A 9,127-nucleotide genomic window follows, 5' to 3' on the forward strand; every position below is an offset into this window, starting at 1 on the left:
TTCTACTGCCTCAGTCTCCCAAGTAGCTGGGATTACAGGTGTCCGTCACCACGCCCAGCAAATTTTTGTGTTTTTCAATAGAGACAGGGTTTCACCATGTTGCCTAGGCAGGCTGGTCTGGAACTCCTGACCTCAGGTGATCTGCCCATCTCGGCCTCCCAAAGTGCTGGGATTACAGGTGTGAGCCACTGCTCCCTGCCAAGTTTTTTTTTTTTTGAAACAGGGTCTCACTTTGTCACCCGGGCTGGAGTGCAGTGGAGTGATCTCAGCTCACTGCAGCCTTGACCTCCTAGGTTCAAGTGATCCTCTTGCCTCAGCCTTCCAGGTAGCTGGGACTACAGGTGTGCGCCACCATGCCTGGCTAATTATTATTTTTTTTTTGGAGAGATGAGGTTTCACTATGTTGCCCAAGCTGTTCTTGAACTTGTGAGCTCAAGCGATCTGCCTGTCTTGGCCTCCCACAGTGCTAGGATTACAGGCGTAAGCCACCATGCCCGGCCTGAAAGTCAAGTTTTGTGTCAATATTTTCACAGGCCTGTAAACATTGTGAGAAGTCCCTGCATGGAAGAATTAGTGAGAATAACTTAAAAACACACAAACACACCATCGTTTGGCTTTGTTGGTGTCTCTGCCCATAGTTGAGTATTCTAAATTTCCTGTGTTATAACAGTGAGTGAGTTTCACCAGGGCTTCCTAATTTATAAGCCCTGTATCTGGATTTTTAGGAATAAAACAGATTTGAGCAGAAGAAGTCTGTTGGATGCAGGGAGTATAAAAGGGGAAAGCATCCTGCTGTTTCCAGTGGCAGAAGAGAAAGAGAAGTACCAGTGAAGAGGGGTGAACAACATCACTCTCGTGCCAGACACAGACAAGGAAGGATTAGGCTTGCAGTCCCCCAGTCTCAGCCTCTCTCCACTCTCACAAGCAGGAAGGGATCTGAGCTCTGTTAGTGGGAAATCTTGGAGTTTGCATTTCTCTGATCACGAGGCTACCTCCTATCCTGTTTTGAAAGAGGAACAGAAAAGCAGAGCTTGTCCCAGGAATTGTGAAATGGGCTGCAATGTCTTCAGAGGCAGTAGCAGTTTTAGGAAGTGTGCCCTCCTGGCTCTGGGGAAAGGTTGAATTGGGGTCTTGTGGGCACTTGTTTTCTCATGGGATGTATCAGTCAGACCCATGCACAGTTCTGGGCGGCAGGGAAGTGTGTCTCTTTCTGGACTTGAGCCAGTGAGCTGTTGGCATGCCTTTTTAAAGGCATTAGAAAAAAGGTTTCTTTTTTTTCCTTTCCTGTTCACACCACCTTCATATGAACATGGAGAAGGGAGGTTTCTAAGTGGGCCCCTGATTTACTCCTATGTCACTAATCGTGCCAGACCCTAAGGGGCAGAAAAGGCAGCCAGGGGATCCTGACTCAGAGGCTGTAGTTCGTCAGCCCTGCTAAAGGGCCAGGGGTTTGTCTCTCAGTGCCTGGGTGGGCATGCTTGACTGCTAACCCCTTAGCTGAAAGGAGATGGCAGGAGTCCTCCACAGGGTCCCTTCTTCCCTCCTGGCTTACAGCTTCCTCTGAAGACGGGCCAGTTCCTTGCTGTCTGGCAAGAGGAAACAGCTGGGGTGCACTTCACTGGGAGTTGGGCAAGATGTCGGCAGTTTCCTGGTGCCCTTCAAGTCCTCCAAAAGTATCGAGCTAAAAGGTGACAAGTCTTCCTTCAATAACCAAGAAGAGTTCCAGCTTAATGTCTGCTGAATCTAGAATCTTCTGACTTGTATTTTGGCCCAGCCCACAATCTTGGATGCAGGGTGCAGCAGTGTTTACAAACCTCACACCCCATTTCCAGAATAGCAGGTAGAGGCACTGGAGCTTTGATTACTCCAGAGCCCCCAACAAGCAAGATGGGGCCTGGGTAAGGAGTTGACAGTGACCTTAGTACAGGACAAACAGCTCATTTGGGGCTACAGTTGCTTAGAGGGGTCACCTTCACCGTAGCTGGTCTTCCCAACTCCGCAGCGTTCTCTGGTTTTCAGTAGAGGGCTACTTTGGAGCTGATAATTAGGCCTTTCCCGCCTTGAATGTTAAGGATGCCCACCTGCTCTGTGTCTCGGCTGCTCACTCAGAATCCTTCAGAGTGAGAGAGAGACAGAGAGAGTGAGAGTGGGAGTGTGTGCGTGTGTGATCTAAGACCAAACTGTGTGGTTCAGGCCTGCTGGGCCCTGTAGGGAGACCGTGGTGGCTTTGTGCAGCACTATGTCTGGTCTCCATCACTTGAGTTGTGTTGTTAGTTCTCTGCTCTCAGTGCTTGCTGCCTTCCAGCCTTGGAGGCTGCTGGATCCTTTGGGAAGACACCGGGCACTGTCTCAGCCCTTCCTTCCAGTTGTTGGTGGCTTTCGTGCAGGCTAAGGCTTTGGCTCCCTTAGCCTGGGTCCCCTATAGCCTTTTCACTGGCTTATCCAATGGTTTCGACATAACCATCAGCTAGAAATCTGGGTAGCAACAGCTGTTTTGGGAAGCTGAGGTGTCCTTTCCCCTGGCCCAGCCCACTCCCTCCCATTTTTTTCCCCAGCTTTATTGAGGTGTGATTAACAAAGTAGTATGTATTTAAGGTGTACAAAATTTTTTTTTTTTTTGGAGACAGAGTCTTGCCCTGTCACTCAGGCTGGAGTGCAGTGGCACAATCTCAGCTCACTGCAACCTCTGCCTCCTGGGCTCAAGCGATCTTCTGCCTCAGCCTTCCGAGTAGCTGGGACCACAGGCACACGCCACCACGCCCAGCTAACTTTTGTATTTTGGGTGGAGATGGGGTTTTGCCATTTTGGCTAGGCTGGTCTTGAACTCCTGAGCTCAAGTGATCCACCCGCCTTGGCCTTTCAGTGTTGGGATTACAGGAATGAGCCACTGCACCCGGCCAAGGTGTGCAACATGTTTTGTTTGTTTTTTTTTTGAGACGGAGTCTCACTTTGTCGCCCAGGCCGGAGTACAATGGTGTGATCTCGTCTCACTGCAAGCCCCGCCTCCTAGGTTCACGCCATTCTCCTGCCTCAGCCTCCAGAGTAGCTGGGACTACAGGTGTCCGCCACAACATCCGGCTAATTTTTTGTACTTTTTGTAGAGATGGGGTTTCACCGTGTTAGCGAAGATGGTCTTGATTTCCTGACCTCATGATCCTCCCACCTCTGCCTCCCAAAGTGCTGGGATTACAGGTGTGAGCTACTGCGCCCGGCCAACAACATGTTTTGATAGATGTATACATTGTGAAATTAAGCTAGTGACATCTGTCACCTCACATAGTGACCCTTTTGGTGTGCGTGTGGTGAGAACATTCAAAAGCTACTTTCTAGCTGGGTGTGGTAGCGCATGCCTGTAATCTCAGCTACTGAAGAGGCTGAGGCATGAGAATTGCTTGAACCTGGGAGGCAGAGGTTGCAGTGAGTCAAGATCTCACCAGTGCACTCCCGTCTGGGTGACAGAGCAAGACTCCATCTCAACTACTTTCTGAGCGATTTTTTTTTTTTTTTGAGATATGGTTGTGCTCTCTCACCCAAGTTGGAGTGCAGTGGCGTGATCTCGGCCGATTGCAGCCTCTGCTTCCCAGGCTCAAGCAATACTCCCACCCCAGCTTCTCGAGTAGCTGGGATTACAGGTGTGTGCCACCATGCCTGGCTAATTTTTGTATTTGTAGAGATGGGGTTTTGCCATGTTGCCCAGGCTGGTCTTAAATTCCTGGACTCAGGTGATCTGCCTGCCTTGGCCTCCCAAAGTACTGGGATCACGGGCATGAGCTGTCATCACGCCCGGCCCCATCTCTTTGAGGGACAGGACATGTGGGGTTCTTGCTCACCCCCACTCTTGTGGGACGCGGCCTGTGCCCTGATTTTCCTTCTTGCCTTGGTGTCTGAATCTGCAGCATCGCCCTGAGCAACTGGTGGTTTGTGGCCCACCTGACAGACCTGCTGGACCACTGCAAGCTCCTCCAGTCACACAACCTCTAGTAAGTGGCCTGGAGGCGCCGATCCTCCTCTTCTTACCACCAGGCCCCCGAGGGTGGTGTGAACTGAATGCCTGAAAGGGAGGGTGGGCTAAGGGGGCCCTGAACAGGGCAGGCCAGGAGTCTTGGTCTTTTGTTATGTTTTATTCCAGTTTCGGTTCCAACATGAGAGAGTTCCTCCTGCTGGAGTACGCCTCGGGACTGTTTGCTCATCCCAGGTAGGAAGGACCCCATGGGTGTGGGCTATGCGGGTGCTCTTCAGCATGCGGGTGCCATTGGAGCTTGGACTGTTCTCTCCCAGTTGGCTCCCTGAAGGCTTCGGAAGGGTCAGTGAAAGGGAGCTGCAGGTGCCAGGCCTCGGAGCCATGAGGCAGCACCTCATGTCTGTCCTCCTCGAACCTTTGCAGCCTGTGGCAGCTGGGGGTCGATTACTTTGATTACTGCCCCGAGCTGGGCCGAGTCTCCCTGGAGCTGCACATTGAGCGGATACCTCTGAACACCGAGCAGAAAGCCCTGAAGGTGCTGCGGGTCTGTGAGCAGCGGCAGATGACTGAACAAGGTGAGCTGGCCCTGCTCCCAGCCTACCGTCTGTGGGACGCAGGAGTCGGGGATCCTGAGGTCACACTTTATGCCTACCCCGGCCATCCTCCTCCTCACGAGCCACACTGGAGACTTGGGGCTGTGGACGCCAAGAGGTAAACTAAGAGATGGGATATTTGGGAGGGACAGGAAAGCTAGGGATCCACTGGAACCCAGACAAAATCTACACGTCATCTGGAAAGGCCTGAGCCGCCCCTTTTCTCACACACTTGATTCCACGAGGTCAGGGCTGGGGTTGGCGCTGTTTCCCTGTCCAGGTGGGTTGCTATTGCTAGCTCAGCCTGGCTCAATGGGGAAGCAGTGCTGGAGGTGGCTCCAGAAAAGCAGAGAGAGTGGAATGAGGATGACCAAGTCTGCCCCTTCATTTCTCCCCTCACTGTTGAGTAATGTAAACATGAGTTATTACCCTGCAGAGAGGCAGTTGCATGTTCACGACCATTTCTGAAAGCATATGGTATTCACGATCCACAGGAAGATGTGATTTGAGGCATCTGGAGAGGTAACAGAAGAGCTGACACGTAGGGAGAAACACGTAGGGAGAAAAAAAATAGAAGAGCTGACATGTAGGGAGCAACGTTTTGCTACCCTTGAAGCCACACACACTCATAGAGCCAGTCTTGCCGTGATGGGCACTTACACTCTTAGCAGATCCCAGACACTGTTAATCAGCCGAGTTTCTAGCTCTGCCGATCTAGCTGCATTTAGAGCCCAAAGAGTGGCTCTGCGGTGGAGTGAGGCTGTGAGGCCACTCCGGTCCCCACAGGGCTCAGGAATGGAGTGATTTGTGGAGTGAAAGCCGTTTACCTTTTCTTTTCCCCTGCAAAGTTCGCAGCATTTGTAAGATCTTAGCCATGAAAGCCGTCCGCAACAATCGCCTGGGTTCTGCCCTCTCTTGGAGCATCCGTGCTAAGGATGCCGCCTTTGCCACGCTCGTGTCAGACAGGTGGGTGCCGCTAGTGTTGGCTTCCCAGGGACTGGGTGGTTGAGGTGGGCCTGAGACTGCTGCTCTGATCTCTGGGCCGGGCCCTGCAGGTTCCTCAGGGATTACTGTGAGCGAGGCTGCTTTTCTGATTTGGATCTCATTGACAACCTGGGGCCAGCCATGATGCTCAGTGACCGACTGACATTCCTGGGTGAGTCTCTGGGTTTTGTGCCCTGTGCTTTGGGCACAAGTGGGTAGTTGGGGAGGTTGGAGGGATCACGTCAGACTTCTCCCAGCGCTTCCTTCATGTATTCCCATTGCATCAGTGGTCCCAGAAACATCCTCCGTCATGTCCAGGGTCATGAGTTTGGCTGTCACATCTCCTTAGTGCCTCCATGTTTGTTTGTTTGTTTGTTTTTCTTTCTTTCTCTCTCTCTTTCTCTTTTTCTCTTTCTTTCTTCTTTTTCTTTTTTTTTTTTTTTTTTTGAGACAGAGTCTTACTCGCTCTGTGGCCCAGGCTGCCAGGGTCACTGCAACCTCCACCTCCTGACTTCAAGCAATTCTCGTGCCTCAGCCTCCCAAGTAGCTGGGATTACAGGCACGCGGAACCACACCTGGCTAATTTTTGTATTTTATTTATTTATTTTTTGGGGACAGAGTCTCACTCTGTCACCCCGGCTGGAGTGCAGTGGCGTGATCTCGGCTCACTGCAACCCCCGCCTCCAGGGTCCAAGCAATTCTCCTGCCTCAGCCTCCCAAGTAGCTGGGACTACAGGCGCACGCCACCACACCCGGCTAATTTTTTGTATTTTTAGTAGAGATGGGGTTTCACCGTGTTAGCCAGGATGGTCTTGATCTCCTGACCTTGTGATCTGCCTGCCTCGGCCTCCCAAAGTGCTGGGATTACAGGCGTGAGCCACTGCGCCCCGCCTAATTTTTGTATTTTTAGTAGAGATGGGGTTTCACCATGTTGGTCAGGCTGGTCTGGAACTCCTGACCTCAAGTGATCCGCCCGCCTCGGCCTCCCAAAGTGCTGGGATTACAGGTGTGAGCTACTGCGCCTGGCCAGTGCCTCCATGTTTCTTCTTTTTTTTTTTTTTTGAGACGGAGTCTCACTGTGTCGCCCAGGCTGGAGTGCAGTGGTACGATCTTGGCTCACTGCAACCTCCACCTCCCGGGTTCAAGCCATTCTTCCTCCTCAGCCTCCTGAGTAGCTGGGACTACAGGTGCATGCCACCATACCCGGCTAATTTTTGTATTTTTAGTAGAAATGGGGTTTCACCATGTTGGCCAGGTTGGTCTCAAACTCCTGACCTCAGGTGATCCACTTGACTCGGCCTCCCAAAGTGCTGGGGTTACAGGCATAGGCATGAGCCACCACGCTTGGCCTAGTCAATCTCTTTTAATCCATGACTCTTGTTATGTATTTTGACTCTGATGTTTCCCCAGATTTGGCTCTTCGGAGTTCTTCCAAGTCTGTTTTGAATGCTCTTGGTCTGCATCTCATTGGGACCTATGAGTTTGGAGACAGAAAAAAATCTCCTGCTTTGTGGAGTGGCTGGTCTGAGGTTTTTCTTCTCTTGTTTAGGGCCAGGGTGACTTTTGTAGGTGTCACTTGGGCAATTTGGGGGAATATGCAGGTTACTCAGTGCTCTTGTTTCGCCATAGGAAAGTATCGCGAGTTCCACCGTATGTACGGGGAGAAGCGTTTTGCTGACGCAGCTTCTCTCCTTCTGTCCTTGATGACGTCTCGGATTGCCCCTCGGTCTTTCTGGATGACTCTGCTGACAGATGCCTTGCCCCTTTTGGAACAGAAACAGGTGAAGGTTGCAGCAGCGGTGGTTTTCTTTGCTTGTCAGTCCCTGCTGAAGCTTAGTTGTATAGCTGTTGCCGATGTGCGTGTTTCCTCCTTTGTCGTTCTGCCTGTGCGCGTGTATTCCCCTTAGCGCCCTCTCTGGAATTCCAGATTCACACAGGAAACAAACACTGCTTGATTTGAAATGAGGTATTCGTATACAAAGCACACTATTGCGAAGGGCATGAAAGGAAGAACGTCCGAACATGGGCCCCTGCCCCAACCAGTGCAGGCCAGGGCTGGGGGCAGCCAAGCAAGGCAGGCTCTCTTCCCTAGGTGATTTTCTCAGCAGAACAGACTTATGAGTTGATGCGGTGTCTGGAGGACTTGACGTCAAGAAGACCTGTGCATGGAGAATCTGATACCGAGCAGCTCCAGGTCATTTTCACTTTTGGGTTGATGGTTCCACATGGAGGTGGGAAAAGGTTCCCTCTATCTCAGGCTTCCCCTTCCCTCCAGAAACACTGGCTCCTATGGACACATGTGCCTCTGTTCCCCTTAACCTGTGTAATTCACACACCACCTTCTTTTAGGAGAAAATCAGGGATTCTAGTGTTCTGATCTCTACATTTTGTTCTTTGCTGTTCATCATTTCCAGTATGGCCCTTTGGTATTGCTTTCTTTTACATCGATAAGTTGCTGGAAGCTACTATGAATGTTAAGTGCCCTCTACCTTTGGATTAGCTAGACCCTTCGGGAGTGTGAAAGGGCTCCTTCCTGCTCTTAGCTCATGCTGGCGCTCTCTGCTTTGCAGGATGATGACATAGAGACCACCAAGGTGGAAATGCTGAGACTTTCTCTGGCACGAAATCTTGCTCGGGCAATTATAAGAGAAGGCTCACTGGAAGGTTCCTGAGAACTGCTTCAATGTGGTATCTTTGTATGGCAATGTATATAGATTTTTTAAAAGAATAAATGTTGTTTTGCAAATGTAGGTTCTTAGAGTCCACCCAGGGAATTTTTTATCTGTCTAGTCTGAACCTGAGGTGGTAAGAGATTAAAAAATGCTTGTTTTATGTTTTTTTTTTTTTTGAGACGGAGTCTTGCACTGTTGCCTGGCCTGGAGTGCAATGGCACGATCTCAGCTCACTGCAACCTCCGCCTCCAGGGTTCACGTGATTCTCCTGCCTCAGCCTCCCAAGTAGCTGGGATTATAAGTGCACACCATACCCAGCTAATTTTTTTGTATTTTTAGTAGAGATGGGGTTTCACTGTGTTGGCCAGACTGATCTCAAACTCCTGACCTTGTGATCTGCCCGCCTTGGCCTCTCACAGTGCTGGGATTACAGGCGTGAACCACCACACCCGGCCTTGTTTTATGTTCTGATACGCAACTGTCTTCCTGTGCCTCCTTAGATAAGAAATCACCCCCCAGGTCGGGTGCAGTGGCTCACATCCTGTAATCCCAGCACTTTGGGAGGATCCCTCAACCCCAGGAGTTTGAGACCAACCTGGGCAACATAGGGAGACTCCATCTCTGTTAAAAAAAAAAAAAAGAAACCCCCAAAGTTGTGGTGACTGCAGTGTCTTGGAAGTCTGAACAAGAACGCTTGGTGGTATACTTGTGCTTCTGAAATCTTGCCTCACCTCTTCTGGAACACTTAACATTTTGGTTATTTAGTTCCCTTAAAATATAAGCATACAGGAACCCGCACTTTTAACAAAAAGCTTGGGCAGTTCTATCATAGGCTGTCCTCATGTATATCTAGAATTCATAGGTGGTACCTTTTCCTCCATCAGGGTGAATGGCGTCTATACTAGGAAGATTCCAAG

General features: G+C 50.6%; 1 protein-coding gene across 5 annotated transcripts in view; it reads left to right on the forward strand.

Annotated features, from left to right (window-relative positions):
- The window catches only part of NUP85 (nucleoporin 85), a 30,306-nt gene extending 22,018 nt beyond the window's left edge, over positions 1–8,288 (forward strand). For 4 of the 5 annotated variants that reach the window (XM_024350603.3, XM_024350604.3, XM_063799250.1 and 1 more), the window contains 8 exons: positions 3,897–3,980; positions 4,130–4,195; positions 4,385–4,536; positions 5,403–5,520; positions 5,610–5,710; positions 7,168–7,319; positions 7,631–7,732; positions 8,109–8,288. In XM_024350603.3, the coding sequence (XP_024206371.1) occupies positions 3,897–3,980; positions 4,130–4,195; positions 4,385–4,536; positions 5,403–5,520; positions 5,610–5,710; positions 7,168–7,319; positions 7,631–7,732; positions 8,109–8,210 (877 nt within the window). In that variant the 3' untranslated portion in view covers positions 8,211–8,288. Of the gene's footprint in view, positions 1–3,896; positions 3,981–4,129; positions 4,196–4,384; positions 4,537–5,402; positions 5,521–5,609; positions 5,711–7,167; positions 7,320–7,465; positions 7,733–8,108 lie in introns of all 5 variants that reach the window. The other variant, XR_010153076.1, reaches the window with a different exon arrangement.
- Positions 8,289–9,127: the final 839 nt, after the last annotated feature.

Source organism: Pan troglodytes, chromosome 19 (assembly GCF_028858775.2).
Source record: "Pan troglodytes isolate AG18354 chromosome 19, NHGRI_mPanTro3-v2.0_pri, whole genome shotgun sequence".
Classification (NCBI taxonomy): Eukaryota; Metazoa; Chordata; class Mammalia; order Primates; family Hominidae; genus Pan; species Pan troglodytes.